This window comes from Rutilus rutilus (genome assembly GCF_951802725.1).
Source record: "Rutilus rutilus genome assembly, chromosome: 1".
Lineage (NCBI taxonomy): Eukaryota > Metazoa > Chordata > Actinopteri > Cypriniformes > Leuciscidae > Rutilus > Rutilus rutilus.
Genome location: NC_140209.1, coordinates 53,268,528 through 53,288,868, shown reverse-complemented (window position 1 = coordinate 53,288,868; position 20,341 = coordinate 53,268,528). Strand labels below are relative to the sequence as shown.

General features: G+C 40.5%; 1 protein-coding gene across 7 annotated transcripts in view; it reads left to right on the top strand.

Moving 5' to 3' along the window:
• grid2ipa (glutamate receptor, ionotropic, delta 2 (Grid2) interacting protein, a) overlaps positions 1–20,338 on the top strand; it is a 30,182-nt gene extending 9,844 nt beyond the window's left edge. For 4 of the 7 annotated variants that reach the window (XM_084405744.1, XM_084405746.1, XM_084405747.1 and 1 more), the window contains 19 exons: positions 2,683–2,958; positions 4,655–4,740; positions 5,898–5,967; positions 6,554–6,841; positions 6,966–7,117; positions 7,208–7,339; positions 7,812–7,918; positions 8,028–8,202; positions 8,348–8,709; positions 8,841–10,616; positions 11,016–11,103; positions 12,369–12,458; positions 12,765–12,961; positions 13,136–13,291; positions 13,502–13,588; positions 13,727–13,856; positions 14,077–14,195; positions 16,638–16,802; positions 17,857–20,338. In XM_084405744.1, coding sequence (XP_084261870.1) covers positions 2,683–2,958; positions 4,655–4,740; positions 5,898–5,967; positions 6,554–6,841; positions 6,966–7,117; positions 7,208–7,339; positions 7,812–7,918; positions 8,028–8,202; positions 8,348–8,709; positions 8,841–10,616; positions 11,016–11,103; positions 12,369–12,458; positions 12,765–12,961; positions 13,136–13,291; positions 13,502–13,588; positions 13,727–13,856; positions 14,077–14,195; positions 16,638–16,802; positions 17,857–17,940 — 4,540 coding nt within the window. In that variant the 3' untranslated portion in view covers positions 17,941–20,338. Of the gene's footprint in view, positions 1–2,682; positions 2,959–4,654; positions 4,741–5,897; positions 5,968–6,553; positions 6,842–6,965; positions 7,340–7,811; positions 7,919–8,027; positions 8,203–8,347; positions 8,710–8,840; positions 10,617–11,015; positions 11,104–12,368; positions 12,459–12,764; positions 12,962–13,135; positions 13,292–13,501; positions 13,589–13,726; positions 13,857–14,076; positions 14,196–16,637; positions 16,803–17,856 lie in introns of all 7 variants that reach the window. The other 3 variants (XM_084405743.1, XM_084405742.1, XM_084405745.1) reach the window with 2 other exon arrangements.
• The last annotated feature ends 3 nt before the right edge of the window (positions 20,339–20,341 follow it).

Below are 20,341 nucleotides of genomic sequence, written 5' to 3'. Positions count from 1 at the left end.
TGAGGAGATACAAGCAGGAGGAGACAGGTGGGAACTGTCAGAGAATAAGAGAACAGAGAATAACCAAGACGAAGGCCCTCGGTGGGGCCGATGCTAGGAGTAGTCAGGGTGGAGTCCGCGGTACAACCACCAGTGATGAAGCCAGGAGATCTGGAGACCCAGGCGTAGCAGAGGAGATGACAACACTGGAGGCCAAGCCGGAACTGCAGCGATGAGCGGCCGAGGTGGAGCCTTGGTCTTGGAGGACTGAGACGGAGCCGGTACGACCAAGGCGGAGCCTGACGGAGCCGAAGGGGTGAAGAGACGAAGCGCAGATGAAATCCGTGGTGGAGGCAGAGCGAAGACTGACCAATCGGAGCCGGAGGGACAAGGTAGCTCGTCGGAGCGGTAAGGACGACGGTTCCAGGTGAAGCAAAGGGGACGAGAAGCCAAGGTGGAGCCAAATGGTCGACGGGCCAAGGTAAAGCCAAGGAGATCCGCTTGCAAAGGCAGAGCTGGAGACTGGAAGACTCGAGGCGGATCCGAGTGGCAAGGCAGCATCAATATAGGAGCCAGCAGAGGTGGGGCCGAAGGACTGGCCTGCTTGGATAGAGGAGGCGGCAAAGGGAGTCTGGGTGGGAGTAACAACGGACTGTCGTGGCTGGGATGAGCATGGCGTGTGTGGAGTGGGCGTCCTTCTTAGGCTCCTCAACTGTAAGGGGAGATCCAGTCATCCACAATGCATATTCAATGTAATGAAGTAAAGTGTATCTCCTGTAGGCAAAGCCTGGGACGCAAAGGCAGCCTTTTCCACCTTCTGACCACAAGATGTCGAACCATTTTATGATACAGTTGAGGGGAAAGCCTCGATGCTTTGCAAAGCTTAATTTCACCATCACTCCAAAAAAGATAATCTACAACGAAAAAGATCACAGGAAAACACATGGCAGCATAAACGACACAAGACAAAGAACTGAACAAATTGAGGGCTGTATAGACAGGGCAAGCACAGGCAAGAAACAAGGTAAATCTAGAAACAGTGCAAAGTAAACCAAATAACAGGATAACAACTCAAAACAATCAACAACGACAAGGACAAACCAACTCGAAGTACTACAGAAACAGACCAAATTAACATATCCCTGACAACAGCTTTTTGTAACATTATAAATGTCTTTACTGTCACTTTTGATCTATTTAATGTATACTTGGTGACTAAAATTATTACTTAAAATCTTACTGATTGTTTGGTGGTCTATGCTGTTCATGATAATATTAATCAATTTCATAGTTTTATTTTATTTTAAGGACCTTATGTTTATTTTTTCACTATACACAGTTTTGGTGTTGTGTTGTTTCTCCACTTGTTGCCCAGAGTAGAATCTGTGTCCTGCAGCTAAACTAGTTTTAAAGCAGTGTTTGAGATGAGTGCATCTGGAGGATTAACCCAGACTGAAGCTCTTGAGCTGGTTCTGGGTTGTGAGTTGTGATTGTGTCCTTGCTGATGCATGGGTTCGTTCAGTTTTATGCAATATCTTCGGCTTTCTCAAAATAGTCCAGTGGGTAATGCACATTTAGTGCACTAAAAAAAATAAAAAAATAAGTAAAATGTACTAAATTTTCCTTTTTCCATATTTTTTAAGTAAATTTCATATATGGAATTAGGTAAAATCTCCTTAACTAAGTTAAGTAATTTAACAACGAAAATAAGTAACTTTAATTTGGCCAGTTAAAGTTTGTTGAGTAATATCTACTTAGTTAAAGTTTACTTTTCAATATTCTGTGTAAAGTACAAATTCTCAAACAATATAACACTGAATTAAGCCATGCTTTTAAAGTGTATGTTAATAATACATTGTCTTGTAGTCAACATGACTACATAATAGAAGTATTGTGGTACCCATTCAAACACTGAGATAATGATTATTACTGATAATAATGGCTATTACAAAAATGAGAATGAAATGACAATAATAATTGAGAATAATGAGAATTACAAAATAAAACCAATGCAAGAATGTTAATAGCCCTAGTATAGGCGCAATTTTCTTTATAGGCTAAATCAATAATATATTTTACTCATTTTGAGATGAAAAATATGACCTAGGCATATGCATATATATATATATATATATATATATATATATATATATATATATATATATATATATATGTATCTCAAGGCACAGCTTTATTTTTGTGTATCTAAGGTTGGTAGAAGCTAATGAGGTTGTTTATAACTTTGGACTTGGTTTTAAAGGATGGTGAGAATTAAAAATTCAGAGACGGCTTGTATCACAGAGGGATAAAAAGCACTCTCTTTTTCACTTTAATTATTTACCTCCCAGAACTTCAAAATACCCATCAGACATCTTTCAGAAGTCACCTGCTTACCTGCTTAGCTTTTGAAGTTGATCAAACAGGATATTTTTACCTGCACCTCTTCACAGGAGAGTAAAAAAAACAACAAAAAAACGCTTCATTGCATCACATGAGCCCCCTTTTTTTTTTCATAGCAGGTCACAAACATCTCCATAATCTGGTGTAATTATAGCAGACTCTTTCTCATAGCTGTCCCTCCTCCTCCATCTTTGCCTGTTTGTCTCTATCCAGTGTCTGTCTCAGTAGGCATGGAAGTGTTCACACGCCTGAACAGTTTCTCCTCTGTGACTCCGTCTGTTGTGTGTGTGTCATGTTTGTCAGGATCTTCATCCCTAAGAAGCACAGGCAGCGCTTTGATGAGATGGTCTCTCAGAGTTTGATCAGTCGGTTGAGGGGCCGAAGCTTCAGCGAGCACAGGAACAACCGCCTACGGCGCAGCCGGAGCGAAGACCACCCCGATCGACTGCTGTCTGTGTCCACTAGAGCCAGTTCTGTGCCCCGGACCTCAACTGAGGATGTGGTCATGCCTCCTGCCCGCGGCCTCCGCAAGACCACCTCTCTCATCGCAGGCCATTCCAGCTCCTTCTCTACCCGCAGGTCAGTGAAAGTGTCACTCTCAGAAGAATTACACACTTTTCTTTTTCTTCTGTGGTTTATTGTTGATGTGGTAGAAATTGGTAGAGCTTTTGTATTTTGGAATGTTTCATATTCCAATAAATCAGTTAGATTTCCTTTAACAATTTGTTTTACTTTTATGCTTTTTAATTGTAATTATTCTTATTATTTTTATTTATAAGTTTTATTTATGCTTTCATTTGATTTTTTTTTTATGCTTTTATTTTATTTAGCTATATATATATATTTTTTTTTGTTAGAAAATAGTTGTCATGTGTTACATTATTAGGTTCATGTAAATATAACGCTGAGTGATGGAAGCATGGATGGATGGATAGATGAAAGGATGGATGGAAGCATGGATGGATAGATGGATAGATGAAAGTATGGATAGATAAAAGGATGGATGGATGGATGGATGGATGGATGAAAGGATGGATGGATGGGCAGATAGATGGATGGACAGATAGATAGATGGATGATGGATGACAGATAGATAGATAGATGGATGGATGAAAGGATGGATGGATGGATGGATGGATGGATGGATGGATGGACAGATAGATGGATGATGGATGGATGATGAAAGGATTGATGGATGGATGGATGGATGGATGGACAGATCGATAGATAGATAGATGATCGATAGATAGATGATGGACAGATAGATAGAAGGACAGATAGATAGATGGACAGATAGATAGAAGGACAGATAGATAGATGCACAGATAGATAGATGGACAGATAGATAGATAGATAGATAGATCCCTTCTTGTTGGATTTCCAATTTTCACAACTGTTGTAGCCTGTAAATGCTGGAGATTTTATGTCACTGCAATATTTCACTCTTATAATTCATGTTATTTTTTGTCATATTATTTGACACCTGCGTATGTGTGAGAGAGTAAATATGACACATCACTAAGATTCGTCCGCATTATTATGCTTTAAACGTTACTACACGAGTGTATTTCGTAAGTATGAATTAATTATCTCTTAATTTTGTGTCTGATACATAAATAGGAAAAGGTGGGAGGATGTGAAATCCTGTCAGTCACTAGTACAATACACACTTAATGAAATATCTCCGGGAATGCAGGTGTAGTTTCTCTTTAATAACGTGGGTAAGACTGAATGTGTGGTTTCACTGGAGAATTGCTAGCTACGTATTTACATAATGACAGCATATGCATAATGGAGATTCCTTGAGCCACACAGGGAAAGCAAATGAAGTCTGTAGAAGAAGAAGCTCTTTATATGCAGCAGTAATCTGAGTATATGACTGTAGTGGAAGAAATTCAAAGAGATTATTTGACTATATCTATTAATAGCACTACCTTTAAAGAAAACAGCAATCAGAATAATATATGTGGCACATGAGCAGATTGTATCTGTATTCATTTGCTTTCTCTGTGTGGCTCAAGACTGAACAAACACAATATAAATAAATATATATATATATACATATACACACACACGTTGTTTACGGTATATATACACTGTGTAAACGTGTGTTTGTGTGTGTGTAGTTTCTATATAATATTTTCCAGAAATATAAAATTCATACTATTTTAATAAACAAGTCAGCCTGCATTATATAAATAATCAAGATATTCTACTTAGACATCTTGTTTTTTAAAGATATTTTCTATTTCTTTTCCCCATTGTGTTTCATTAGGACAGTACGCGTGTACAAAGGGAACCAGAGTTTCGGGTTTACTCTGCGTGGCCATGCTCCAGTCTGGATTGACTCTGTAATACCAGGTATGAAATGAACAAAAATGGTTATGGTTATAAGTAAAGTGTCTTGTGCCAATGTTAAAACATTTGATTAAACCTTAATATTTAAAGGTTTCACTATATATAGTATTAATGGATCAAGTGTTGCCGTTTAGAGAAAAACAATGGGCACATACGTACATATATATACACATATATACATATATATACTGTATATATGTATGTATATATGTGTATATATATGTACGTATGTGCCCATTGTTTTTCTCTAAACGGCAACACTTGATCCATTAATACTAACACTTTTTCTATTCTATATCTATTATCTTTATAAAAATACAAATAAAAAGTACACGTACTGCGTTAGATTAAACTGGGAAGGGTCATAGCACTTGCATATTGTTGTCCTATTGTTAGTTTAATTGCTTCTATTGTTCTCATTTGTAATTCGCTTTGGATTAATGTGTCTGCTAAATGAATAAATGTAAATGTAAACAACTTGGATTTTATAAATGAAAAAAAAAAAGCTTCCTTTTTACATTTGTTGTTTGACAGCAATATTATTGTTGCACTTCAAAATTATTCACAGAGTAGTATTTTCAAACGTTGAACTTTCGTCTTTATAAGGGAAGAGCTTGTGTCTTGTGATGCATTTATTGTAGTTGACATCCTACAACAAAACAAGTCTATTTTAGAAATATATAAAAAAAAATTGGACATGAAACAAGTGAAGGGGAGTCAATTATTAGACATATTACTGAAGCAGATGACGTGAATGCTGAAGTTCTGTCATTTCTGACTCATGGCGGCCATTAAAAAGTTAGGCAGCAGAAGCTGGCAGTGTGCAAGAACAGTAGGAGATGAGAGAGAGAGAGAAACGAGAAGACACAACAGCAGACTCTCCATAGGCTGATTCAGAGGGGCACAGGTGGTAGAGCTCTGTTTTTATCTAGCACAAATCCTTTTAGATTCACACTTTTCCCACAACCAGCACTCAAAAGCCAAAAAGAGGCATCCATTCTTGAGCAGGATGTGACAAACACCCAAGCTGCAGTGTGTTGACTTATAGATCTCACGTCATTTCAAAGGGCATCTTGAGCACAGCTTAATCTCAGTTGGAGCACACATGATCTGCTGTCAGTAGTTACTTTCTGCTTGGTCTGTTGCCATTCCTTCTCCAGGCAGCCCTGCTGAGAAGGCGGGTCTCAAACCTGGAGATCGCATCCTGTTTCTCAATGGGTTGGACATGAGGTGAGGCTTGTGGTCGGGTTGCATTGGAATAGATTGCTTTTATCCTAATGTGGATCTGCAATAGAGTTTAAAGCAAGCATCACTATTATTTTTATGCATAGGGTGGGTTAGAGATTTGAACAAACCCCTAAACATAAGTATTAAACTTTCTACATAATTTGGAAAATACTCAAATAGGTGTGCTGGTACTTCTCAAAGCCATCAGACTTGGTGGATAAAAAAAAAGGCAAAATAGCCCCATAGAGACCAGAATATGTGGTGGGTGGGGTCTTTTGACCAGTTAGTATCCATTTACAACCCCCTAGTGACACCCAGAACATCCGACCAGCCCCATAGGAGCACAATAACTAACAATCAGAACTCCTTAGCATCCACCTAGCAGTGCCATGGCAGCAATGCACAACACTATCATCGCAGTACTTGATGATTCAGTTCTCTTTGATACATTGGTTATTGGTTAGAAAAGATCTGGTCAAGTTCCACTAATATATAAATACCCTTTGTGATCACATTGAATCTTCTTTGCATGTTTATAATCCTGTAAGATAACACTGTATGTGTGTCGTGTATTTGTTCATTTTCTCAGGAGCTGTTCACATGAGAAGGTGGTGTCTATGCTGCAGGGGAGTGGGGCAATGCCAAGCCTGGTGGTTGAAGATGGCCCACCAGTCTTCACCATGGCTGAACCAGAGCAGGTGGAGATTTCCCCCCGCTCCCGTGCTCCTGTGCTCAGCTCCCTGCAGTGGGTCGCTGAGATCCTGCCTCCCAGTATCCGCGTACAGGGCCGCACCTTCAGCCAGCAGCTCGAGCACCTTCTCACGCTTCAGGAGAGATACACCATTTGCAAGGCCCTGGAGGCCTTCTTCCAGCACAGGTGAAGGACATGCCCATAATATTAAGTGAAAGAAAGTGTATTCTCAGATGGAAATGTTACGTTGCTTCTCTGAGAACATTTGTGTGAAACTTGATTTGATTCACTTTTTCTTTCGTGCCATCAGAAATGTAGACACTTTGATTGTGGACGTCTTCCCTGTGTTGGATACTCCAGCAAAACAGGTGATCTGGCAGTTCGTTTACCAGTTGCTGACCTATGAGGAGCAAGAACACTGCCAGAACAAGATCTCCCGCTTCCTTGGCTATAAAGTTACACGTGAGCACTACTTTCTGGTCATTCCTCTTCAGTCTGTACAGAATATTTGTATATATGCTTGGATGTACTTATTATTGATGGTGCCAACAGCAGATCCTGAACCTCCAGCCCATGAGCCTCACCGTCGCAGCAGCTCTATGAAGGTGACAGGAACCACCTACAGGAGCAGTGTGAGGGGACGCAGCTCAGATGATCTGGTTATCGGCACTCACCTGGGCATGGGTAGGCTGTCTTCAAACACTATGTTGTAGTGGTTTTCAAAATCTTTTGTATGCTGCTAATGCCCCCCAAATATGATTTATCTTACTGTTAAAAACTATAGTCAAAATAGTGGTTTAATCTCATGATTTCCGTTTAACCTTTACAAAAGAAAATTGGTAAGTATGTTTGAAAAATTGCTGTTAAACATGTCGTTTACCTTTGACAGCCCTAAAGAAATACATTTAACAAAATTCTCTATAATTTTTCCACTGACCCCCTAGGACCTGGAGGTCTGGCATGCTGGCATGAGTTCAAATGAAACACGTTTACACATGAAACACAACCTATATATATATATATATATATAGCGAAATTAGCATTACAGATCATGAAAACAGCACTGCAGAGATTATTGTAGAAACCTGGAGCTCATTTCTCATCAGCTTTCTTAGCAAACCAAAATAGTTGATGGGCTATTTTCTTTCGTCATAAGGAATTTGCACTGAGCCAGTGGAAATGGCGCCTATGAGACTAACTCCTGGAGAGAGACAATCAGGGGATGGAACATCCTTACCAGAGACACCCAACAATCTGACTAATGTGAGCGCTCTTCTTTGATTTGTACAGGTTTGCAAACACTGAAACGGTTGAGAAATTACACAAATGCACTGTCTTTATATTAACAACCCAGTCCCTGTGCTCTGTCTAGCTGTCAGCTGTGTATGCCGAGCTGGAGAATGTCTATGCCGGGAAGAGATCCAAATCCCTGAAGACTCGAGCTCCTCCTGCTCCTGACTCTCTGGTTAGCGTGGATGTCTTCCCGCACGCTTCCTCACAGTCTGTCAGGGCACACTCTTCCTCTCCATCTGTTCGGGCCACTTCAGGTACATTGTGCATTGTAGCTTCTGATTTTCTAGAATGTCCTTGTCATTTCTCTGTGTAATAGGTGGACATTTCATTTGAGGCTGAGTCTAATGTCAGAGACATTTTATCTTCCTAACCATTGGTTTTTCCATCTTCATCTCTCAGGTAGCCGCAAATCTGCATCAGCGCAGTCTGTGCCTCCTCCTCCGCCACCTCCGCCTCCTCCACAGCCTGACTCTTGGATGCAGGAGCCTCCCCTCAGTCCTCAGTGCCCCTGTTACCCTCCAGGTCTTCCCTCTCAAACAAGTGCTGAGTCCAACCCCTACATCAGTTTAGACAGCCCACCTCTCTCTCCACCCTCTCCTCCCGACTACCCTCCTAGTCCACCCATTCGCAAAAAGCGCTATACCTTCTCGCGTCCACCCCGTACCCCAGACACAGATCTGTTCATGGAGGCTCTGAGTGAACAGCTTGGACAGCAGTTATCTGTGGATGACTTCCTGTCACCAGAGAATGACTATGAAGAGGTTTGTATATTAGAATGGTTAATTGCTTTGCTATTTGCTTTTTATTGTTGTGACAATACTTCATTGGCTTGACAAGTACAGTGGCTAATCTTAAATGCCATTTGTATGTTTTGCTTCAAAAATAAAACCAGGATGTTGTCCAGATGACTTTCCAGGATGAGGAAGATGAGGTAGAGGAAGAGGAAGAGGAGGAGGAGGAAGAAGAGGAGGAAGAGGGTCCATACATGCCTCCCGAGTTAAGCAGTCCAAGCGAAGTGCATAGTAGCAGCGATGATGCCAGCTCTCTCACCTACTCCTCCAGCTCTGAGCACATTCCTCCACACCCTCTGACTCCTCCTCCCCCTCCCCCTGTCCAATTCAACGACCAGCCTACACCTGCTAGATTCACCCCTGACCACACACCTCGACAGTTGACCATCCGTCGCCACCCTGGACCACCTCCTCCGCCTCCGCCAAGGGCTAACCCGCCTCCAAAACGACAGTCCATTCACAAGGTGTTGCCCACACGTGATGAGCAGATGACTCAGCACCAAGTCCTTCAGGAGCACCACTCACTTCCAGTTCAACCAACAGCTGGCCACCCTCAGCAATTTCAGCAGCAGATGCACCAATCTCTGCCCCCTATGCTTTCTCCAGAAATAAACCAGTCATCCATCCCCAGTCATGCAATGTACGAGACGCACCATCAGGTTAATCCAGCTCACCAGGTTCATCAACACCACCAGATGGAACAGGATCACCAGATGCATCCAATGTATCAAAATAAACCAAGTCGCCAATCTCAGTCTATCAAAGTGCATCAAAACCGTCACTCACACCAGACTGTTCAGACTCAACTCTCTAGTTCTATGGATAGGCTTGATAGGATTGAAAGAAAAGAACGCTCGGATAGACATATATATGAGATGCAGCCCCAACCCTTGCCTTCAGATCAACAAATACAACATGCTTATCAGATACATCAGAGTCATCAGGCCCACCTCTCAAGCTCTATGGATAGACTTGACCGATTGGAGCACATCCAGCGCATGGAACGCTTGGAGAATTTAGAGCGAATTGAGAGATTGGAAAGGGCTGATAGACAAATGCACAGAGCACACATGGCTCAAGCCGTTTCTCAAGCTATTCAACCATCTCAGCAGACTCAGCAACAGTACCTCCAACAGATGAATCAAGCTCATCAAGCCTACCCACCCACCCAGCCTCCTCCGCCAAGCCGCCACATTCACCAGATCGAACACATACACCAGGTTCAGCCCATCCAGTCGGCTCCTCAGTACCACCAGATCCACCAGCCCCACCAAACTCACCAGAACCAACAGATTCTGTCAACCTTCCAACCTCATCCTTCACAACAGCCGCAGCAGCCACAGCAGCTTCAGCAGCAACAGATGCAGCAGCAACAACAACTTCAGCAGCAGCAGATTCAACAGCAGCAGCAAATTCAACAGCAGCAGCAAATTCAACAGCAGCAGCAGATTCAACAACAACAACAGCTTCAGCAGCAGCAACAGCTTCAGCAACAGCAAATTCAGCAGCAGCAAGTTCAGCAGCAACAACAGATTCAGCAACAGCAACAGCATCGCTCAACCCCTCAGATTCCCCCCATTGCACAGGCCAGGCAGAGCCCTCAACCCATGTATCACGAATATCGTCATCACCACCACCATCATAGCCACCATGAAGCCCAGTCCCAAACACAACCACCAAGTACTCCCCAATCTCAAACTCACCACTGCACTGAAGGGTCCACTGTGGAGCCACCTCCTCCACCACCATTACCCCCACCTTGCGTGCCTCCTCCTCTACCAAAGGCCTCACCGCAAAAATCTGATTCCAGTCATATGAGTGTAAAGAGGCTACGCTGGGAACAGGTGGAAAATTCTGAGGGAACCATTTGGGGACAGGTAAAGTAGTTTGCCTTGAAACCAGCCTGAAAAGCTGAGTGTTTGTGTGGTTAAGAATTGATTATGTCTCAAATAGCTGTTATTAGAGATTTACAGCATTTTCTCTTGACTCAATAAATTTAGACAATGTTCTACATCAGTTCTGGTAAGCTTTAAGGATATCTGATTCAAGTGGTTGTTTATTATATTTGCGGTTTCAAACTGGAAAAAGAGCATAAACCACTCACAACTGACAAATCTCTAATATTTGGAGGAGACCTTGAAAGGAAGTAGTATACCATTTGAGACATATATTGAGGTCTGTAGTAATGGGGAATATTTCATGAGGTCCATTGTCATGTGTTTGTCTTATTCCATTAGAATGAAGTGTGTAAGGACAGATGTGTTTTCTCACTGCAGCTGGAAGAAGACTCTGATTATGACAAGCTGAGTGACATGGTGAAATACCTAGACTTGGAGCTTCATTTTGGAACACAAAAGAGCCCTGGTGAGTAAAGTTTGAGTAAAGTTATATGTATTAATCATTTCCAAGCTGATGCAAACAAGCTGCTGACCAGCTTCTGACCAGCAATCACCAATTGCTTTAAAAGAGAAAGATACAGTGCAGTGAATAGGTAGTAGGCAACATTTGTTGTTTGTAGAGTGTACTGAACTCCATTTTGAATGAACAAAGATAATGGAATATTTCTGTGTCTTTTAATACTTAAAAGTACAGTAAAGTCCATCATTTAAAGTGAGAAAATGAGGAACACCTGTGATTCTGCCCAGAACTGGCTGTCCTTGAAAACCGAGTGTTCAGACAACAAGAGCCATAGTAAAAGAGGACACTAAGATGCCTACGGCAGCTTTTAAGGAGTTACAGTCCTCCTTGACTGAGACAACAATAGCTTGCACATATCATGAATCTAGCTCGAACTGAAGGGCTGCAAGAAAAAAAAATGGGGAGGGGGGACTCTCACCTTGAGAGACCTTGAGAAAATCTCTTTATAGCACATCTTGTGGAAGACAAAAAGACATAGAGGGAGATTCTAAGGTCTTATATGATGGAAAATTGAACTTCTGGGCCAATGAGCTGTTTGTCATTGACCTTTAATATAAATCCATAAAACATTTAGCCGCTTTTCCACCGGTGAGCCGATGGCTCTTAGAACGGTAAGGAACGGTTCCAGTTATATTTCCACTTGAGTTTGGTTCGGCACAGCAGGATTACCAACCATTTTCGGCCTGGAATTCTCGGCCCGCCAATGGAAAAGTGGCTTTTGATTTGTTTTTAATTTTTACATTTTTTAATTTTTTATAAAACCCAATAAAGAAATATGCAGGGGAAATTATTCCTTTAATCTTTTGAGCATCTCAAGTTATGTCAGAAAGATGAACACTAACACAATGTTGTGGTGCCAGTGGTAAATGTCTTCACGCCCAGACTTTCCGCCTTGCAGTGTGAAATGGGATTGTTCATAATTAAGTTTTAATTGTAAATGTTGGCTGTACAAATTATTTTTTGGTTTACTGTGGATGAAGAATGGTGGCAAAGCTTGCCAGAAAGCTCTTCTCCAGTCTATGAGGAGGCAGGCTTGTATGACAAAACTATGTTTTCCTATCATTTCCAACCAATTTCACTAACAAGCTCATATGTAGGAACTCCCCGAGAGGACTTGAAGGCACTATAGGACATGACTATTCTTTTTTACCAATTGAATCAGTGTTTACCCTCATAAGTTCTTTTCACTCACGGTACGATTCATGTCTCAGTCTCTCTTCCAGAGTTCTCACCTCAGGTGGAGACTTTCAAGAAGAAAGATGTGGTGGAGATTCTGTCCCGTAAGAAAGCCTACAATGCTTGTGAGTAACAAACAATGATTGAAGTCAGGGAATTTTTCTCGTTTTCCTTTTTCGGGCTGTTTAGATGATGTTCATGTGTGCTTCCCAGTCAAGTATATACTTATATATGACCGTGTCCTTTTTTGTCTTGAGTCGTCACAGTATTTTTGGTTTTAAATTAGACTTGCTAATTTCAATACAACAATACAACATGCTCTTTTCGCTTACCATCCCGACTGTTAGACGATGAGCATCTTAGCTTTTAGCCATTAGCATGCAAGCACATGGTCCTTGCACACTTTATCGTCTCTTCTATCATTTTTATAGCAATCTTGATTGCCCATCTGAAGCTGTCGCCAGGCGAGCTACACCAGGTGCTGATGACGATGTCAAGCGAACGCTTGGAGTCCCCACATATTAAACAACTGCTCCTGTATGCCCCAGATGATGATGAGGTCAGACAGTACGAGCAGTACAGTGATGACCCAAGCAAACTCAGCGAGCCTGATCAGTTTGTCCTACAGGTACATGAAGAATAAGAGGTGTAATGATAGAGTTTGATAAATAAATGATGATTATTTTGTTTTAGCAGGATATTTATCATTACGATTTTTTTGTTGCGCCAAATACTATGATTATATGTGTATTTTTTTTGTGTGTGTATAATTTTAACAATTTGTGCTTTTGTATATATTCAGATGCTTTCGGTGCCAGAGTATAAGACCCGCTTGAAAAGCCTGCATTTTAAGACTACATTGCAAGAGAAAACAGAGGAGATGAGAGGGGCCTACGACTGTATTTTCCAAGCTTCAATGGAGCTTAAGAATAGCAAAAAACTGGCCAAGATTCTGGAGGTATAATTCCTTCTGTCATTTAGTTTCTCCCCAGGCATGCATGATCATACATGCATGGTCACGCAATCAAACAAAGAAAATCATTCACAGATAAAAGACTGTTGACATGTTCTTAAGGCAGGCTGTTCATAATACACACTGAATACTGTTGGATAAAAATGACCTTCTTATCATGACATGTAGATTAACTTGTTTGTTTGTTTTTTCCAGTTTGTGCTGGCTATGGGGAATTATCTGAATAACGGCCAACCAAAGACCAATAAAACGACTGGATTTAAGATCAATTTTCTCACTGAAGTAAGCCTTGTCGCTGTATATGCATCTTTTGCAGATGAATTCATGAGGTTCATCATTAGGTTTCGTTCGTAAAAGTTTATTTAAAGCATTCATTTTTAACATTTATATAACTACAATTCTCCATTTTTCTGCTTGAAGCTCAGTACCACCAAAACAGTGGATGGAAAGTCAACATTTCTTCATATCCTGGTGAAATCATTGTGCCAGCACTTTCCCGAGGTTCTGGACTTTAGGAAGGAGCTTATGACGGTGCCACAAGCAGCCAAAGGTGAACATCTACTAGAGTCCAGTTCCTCAGGACGTTTTTCTTATGCAGTCCGAATTCATTCGGTTTTTTAGTGATGTTTCATGGATGAAGGCTAAAGACAAAATCCATGGTCCTCATCAAGTTATGTCTAAGACATGGATCATCATTCCCATTTAATGTTGGTTTCCATAGAGGGTGCTGCAGATCTCTTTAATATTTGCCATTGATTTGTTCTCCACAGTGAATCAGAGAAACATCACCTCTGACTTTGACGACCTACATGCCACAATCCAGGACATTCGGTTAGCCTGCCAGCAGATGCCAGCCGCCGCTGAGGATCGATTTGCTGTTGTTATGAGCGTATCCTTCATCAAAATATCTAAAATGGCTAGATATGATCTTATGGTGCATTCAAGTCCACATGGGAAGTTCATTTTTACCAGTTGGGAAGTCATAATTATGACATCGGCTGCGTTCAAATAAAACTTTGGTCGGAGATATTGATGTACCTTTTTCAACTAGAATTTAGCTAGATTTTTATACCACATTCACAAAATTATGCTAATGTGCATTGGGTGTGTTATTATTCAATTTATGACGGTGAATGTATATAGAATTGTTATAAATTTGTATGTAAATTGTACAATACTATGGTATTTTATGGTATTGTACATGTAACTTTGATGTAAATTGAAAGAAAATCATTAATTTGAACAAATTGACCATTAATACAGCTGCAGCATCTATTAGATGCAACATGTTTTCTCTCTGACATGTGGAAACTCTAGGTTTCCACCAAAGTCCTTGGAAGAGGAGTTCAAGGTAACGAGAGCTAGGGAAGTGTTGCTTTACAGAGACTCAAGTGAACCAAAGGTGGCAACGGCTGGAATTGAAGTGAGGACTGGTTGGAAGTAGAAGGCTGAGGAGGCTGTTCGACAAGCAGAGGCAGGATTACACCACAAAAGGCTGGTGGGGATGGTAACAAGAGGCAGGGCTGGACTGGGTTCCTTTTCAACTCCCCACATGGACACCACCAAAGGGAAGGAAAAGCGCTGCCTAGTCCAGGAGGAGGTGAGAGCAGTGGTCGAAGAGGAGAGAACCTGCAGGACAGTAGGTATGTGGCAACAGGGTGCCTGGACACGATGGGAGAACGCGATCGAGAGGAAGGTGACATGGGCGGAGCTGTGGAAAGCAGAGCCACAGCGGATCAAGTTTCTCATCCAGTCGGAATACAATGTGCTTCCCAGCCCATCAAACCTTCACATATGGGGCAAGGTGGAGTCACCAGCACACACACACACACACACACACTAATATGCTATTATACTCCATATAACTCCATGTAAAAGCCAGAAACTAAGCTTTTTTTTTGCACAGGCCTATCTAAAGGGTTAATGGTGCCACCTGGTTATCAACAGTAAAAATTACAAATTTTACCTCTTCCCAACAGGCAAAACCACCAACAATCAAAAATGCATGATTATATGGTGTCATGGCTTTGCAATCAAAAAATGTGGTTATAATGGAAGTCAATGGGGCAAAAACAGCCACGAACAGTAAATGAGGGAGAAAAAGTTAAAATCTGATGCTGCACAAAAACTACCAATGCATCAAAACCAATGTTGTTTCTAATCTTTGACATGTCCAAGACTGTGATAAAAGGTAAAAAAAAATCCAGTCCACAATCACATTTTATATTGAAAATAAGTCATTTTGTGTGTTTTTTTTCCCAAATCAGTGACATCATTTATGAATTTGGCAATTAAAGAGTTAAAATCCTGAATTTTTTTTAAACATTTAGTAGTTTTGATCAGGATTGAGGTTGATTAATAGATTTCTGCAAAAAAAAATTGAATTTTTTTTTTTATCTGATACATTTTTACATCAGTTTAAAGTAGTGGCTGTTTTCAGCCACAAACATAACGAAAGGGTAGTGAATTTGCCCACAGTGTACTGTTGAGTTTTTGAAAATTTTCAAAGCATTTTCCCAAAATATGTGTCAAAATAAGATTTGTCACCAAAAATCATTCCATTTGCTGAAACACGGAGAAAGTTATGGCCAAATTAAGACTCAAAAATACCCCATAGTGGATGAAAACATCCCCAACAGCACATAAGGGTTAAGGTCTGGTCTCAACCACCACCTTAAGACCAGATGTCGTTCTCTTGTCTGAGTCCACCAACCAAGTGGTTCTGTTGGAGCTTACAGTCCCTTGGGAAGACCGCCTGGAAGAGGTCTTTGAGAAGAAGCTTGCCAAGTACGAGGGACTGGTCAGCGAGTGTCGACAAGCCGGATGGAGAGCAAGGTGTCTCCCAATAGAGGTAGGATGCAGGGGCTTTTGAGCCCAATCCCTGTCCAGAGCCTTCAGTCTGTTAGGCATTGAAGGAGTGAGGAGGAGAAGAGCCATCCGCAATACCACTGAAGCGGCAGAGAAAGCCTCAAGATGGCTATGGCTCAAGAGAGGAGATCCATGGGTGCAGGGTAGCTAGATTTGCCAACTGGACACAAGCTGGTGTCTGATCCGCCACAGCTGGGTCGCCTGGATGAGGGTGTATGATATTAAAACACCCAATGACTCCAGGAACATCACTGAAGATGTGTCTAGTAGCATCAGTAGATGTATTTGCATAGAGAATGGAGTTTTAGTTGCAAAAATGGAATAGTGACACTTTGTATTAAACTTTTCCAAGCAGATCCAGGTCAGATACCAAGCAGGACAAGATTATATGAACATTTCGACCATGGAATATGCTTGATATTTGCCAAATTCATCACAAACCACCTTAACTACTTGCATGTAGGGATTTCTGGAAAACAGTCACCCTGCAGTGCAGTCTCTGGAGTCTCTGCAGCAGCTGGCGATGGAAGAGTTCTGCAAAGTCGCTTCATTCTTCGGGGAAGATGGAAAGACCACCGCCACTGAGAGTTTCTTTGGTATCTTCGCTGAGTTCATTGCCAAATTTGAGGTAAGCTTTTGTATTAGACAACCTGATGGATATTTATCTTTCAATTTGTCAATGTCAATCTAGTAAATGAGGTGAATGCTAGCAAAGAAATGCATTGAGGCTTTTAGCACAGACGGGTGGAAAAATAGGTCACTCATCCTTCCCTCATCAGAGCTCACTCGAGAGCTGTTTTTAGACATTCTCTACTCGCTAATGTTTTACCAAACATTAACAATGTCTGTTACAAGACTAACACAAAGAACGTCATTGATGCACGGTCAAAAACCAAAGAATTAAAAGTTGCAATATTCACAATAAAGAAAAGCATGAATTTCATTGTCAAATATATTAACAACTGATATTTATTAAAGATACCCAAGATGAATCGCGTGAAAATGTTAGTAAGAGATATCACCATACTTCCCCGGTTGACTGAGATTAAAAAGAATTGCAAAAAAAAAATTGTATTACAAATTTTCTAAATATGCAAATGAGGAATTATCTATTTAAATAAACACTAAATTTCCCAAAAAATTCGACATATTAGAGTTAAAGGTTTATTTACGGTGGGCTTTTTGGGTAACTCTATCATAAATTAGAAAATACACTCAACGGGGGAAAAATGTTGCATAAAATCAGGTAAATGACATATGAACAGACCCCTCCGTAAAAACCTTCAGAATATAGATAGGAATAAAACGGTAAAGTTTGGTGTATCTACAATGTACATTAAGTGCACTGAAATAGACATTTCTGGCATAGCTCTGGAGATAAAATATATGTACTTTAATTAAAACCTACACATGCAAAAAAGTGCAATAAAAATGAACACTTAAAAGTGTATTTTGAATGTTTTATTTCCACTAGTATGAAACAACACTTTATGAAAAGCCAAATAGGCCAAAATCTCAAAATTGACCAATGCTTGACAAAATCTTTTTGCCTGCAGTGTCTTGACTTAATAGTGAAAATGATTCGATTTTATGACATTTCTTATGTACCATGAGTCTGGATGAGGAGTTTATATTTTTTCGGTATTATATGTGTATTCCAATATGTTTGTTGTTGTTTTTAGAGGGCTTTGAGTGATATCCAGACCACAGAAAACCCTCCGCGCAGCCCCAGGAGCCCTCGCACAGCCTCTCCTGTAGCCTGGTGACGAAACCACCCAACATGAGGCACACAGACTTACAGTACATAAAACGCTCACTTACATACACTCCTATACCTGTCCAGTCTGATTTAGTGATAGCCTTACGGTAATTCAAGGACACGTGTACAGTAACAATATAATGAGTCCTGGTGAGTTGTACAGGTGAACTCTCGGGCACAGATCGGACAGGAAAATTTCTGTTGTAGAGCAAATAGTGCAGGGAAAGATCATAAATGGCTTAAAAACATTTGCTGTTTGATTGTTCTTGGTACTCAAACACCGGGACGTTTTTGCCTCTTGTAAATGGACGAGCCAAAAGTTGGTGCAAGAATTGCCGCCAAACTTTTTGCAGTGGATTTGTAAACATTAATAAGTGCAGTTAGATAAGATATATTAAAGTTTAATTAGGACTGTGAGCGTCTTATTTGGCTGACTTGATATATTAATAAAAGTGTTGTTTAGGAGAAAAGTGCTTTAACAATGTGTCTTAATTCTGCTTAAATGTATTTAAACAACTTGGTGCGGAGTTGTTTCTTGGTCATTGTACTGTAAAGCAGGTTATTTTGTTAAACTAATGTCTTAACTGATAAAAAGTAATTCCTGGTATGCAGAATGTTTAAGTGCAATATATTATGAATTATTGATGATGATTTCTTTCAACAACAAAAAACTGCATTGATAGAGAGATATTATTTTACAAGAGAGGCAGTTACTGTAGTTGATATAGGCCTATTGCTTTACTAGTTACAGAAACAATGCTGAGCTAGATTATGATTTCATAATATGCAATTGCTACTTTTAAATATTAACTTTTTATTAAAAATGAACCTTTGTGCTGCTTTATATCTGCTTTAATTCCTATTACCATAGTGAATCATATTATTCTTGTATCATTCTTTTAAGTGCTATTCTGAATGTTCAAAAACATTAAACTGGACTTGATTTGTATTAAACTGTCCGATTGTAAAAACAAATTGTGAAAATATCACACGTGGTTGAGCCTTCATCTAAGTGTTGACTGGTTTCCCAGATGTACAAATATTTATATAATATTTACCATGTGAATTCATTTTAATTGCATCATGGTTGAAATTAAACTAAATGTAAGGAAAATATTTTTACCTTATGATCAAATCACATTTCATCGCTTTCATTTATTACTGTTATTTATTGCAATGTCAGTCATGTAAAGTTTCCTATATGCTTAGAATTTTTCTTTTAATAGCTAATTTCTGTGCTCTCATCATGGATAGGACGGCCCAAAGAAAAATGTTATGTTTGATCGACTTCGGGCCCTATTTTAACGATCTAAGCGCATGGTCTAAAGCGCAGGGCACAAGTGCACTTAGGGCGTGTCCGAATCCACTTTTGCTAGTTTAACGACGGGAAAAATGGTTGGCACGCCAAGTACATGGTCTAAAAGGGTTGTCTCTATTCTCTTAATGAGTTATAGGTGTGTTTTAGGTGTAACGTGCAATAAACCAATCAGAGGCTCATCTCCCATTCCCTATAAAAGCCAGTTGCGTTCGCGCCATGACTGATTGCTATTTACATGGCGGTATTTGCAAGCGGAAAGACCGAACGCGTCTCCAGAGCGCTAATGGATCTACTCGTGCGCTAGGTTAAAGCGTGTGAGCAGACCATCTACGGGACAAGCCAGATTCCACCATATCTTTATGTACACAATATTAATCTTTTACATTGTAATCCTTTTATTTTTAATATTTGGCATGTTTGTGTGCTGCTGCGCGTCCCTGTGTGTGTAATAAGCAGAGTGTTTGCGCGTTGTGGACCCGCCTATAGGCGCACATTACTAACGCGCTCTTTAAATAACAAAATAAATACTGCGCCATTGACTTTAGACCAGGTTTCAGTTGGTTTGGTCAATGGCGCAGTCTATTTCAGTTGCCTCAAAATAGCAACGCGCCAACAATGCGCCTCAACACACCTCGTTTTCAGACCAGCAGCCCATGGGCGCACAAATGGGCGCAAATGCATTTGCTATTTAAACAACGTGGCGCAGGATGTGAAAATGATAACTGCGTCAGGCTGAAACTAGCAAAAAACACTTGCGTCACGCTCTCCGCTGCATTGCGCTGGGTGTATGATAGGGCCCTTTGTCTTTAAAGTGCCATAGAAGGCGAATTAATGGTTGGTGGTGATAAATGCAAGAAATATACAAACTTCTAGGGTTATGATCATTTACAGGGCAGTACAGCACTTTTACTATTGTTTAGTCATTTGAGAAATTACATGATGGCCTTTTCAGAGTTTGTTTTCCTTTCTTTTGTAATGTATCATGTATAATAAATGTTGGTGCCTCCCTCTACTAAGTAACTCTGTATAAGTGATGTTGCAACATCGTTCTGTTGTCATTACTGTTTTGGTAATAAAACGCCCTTACATT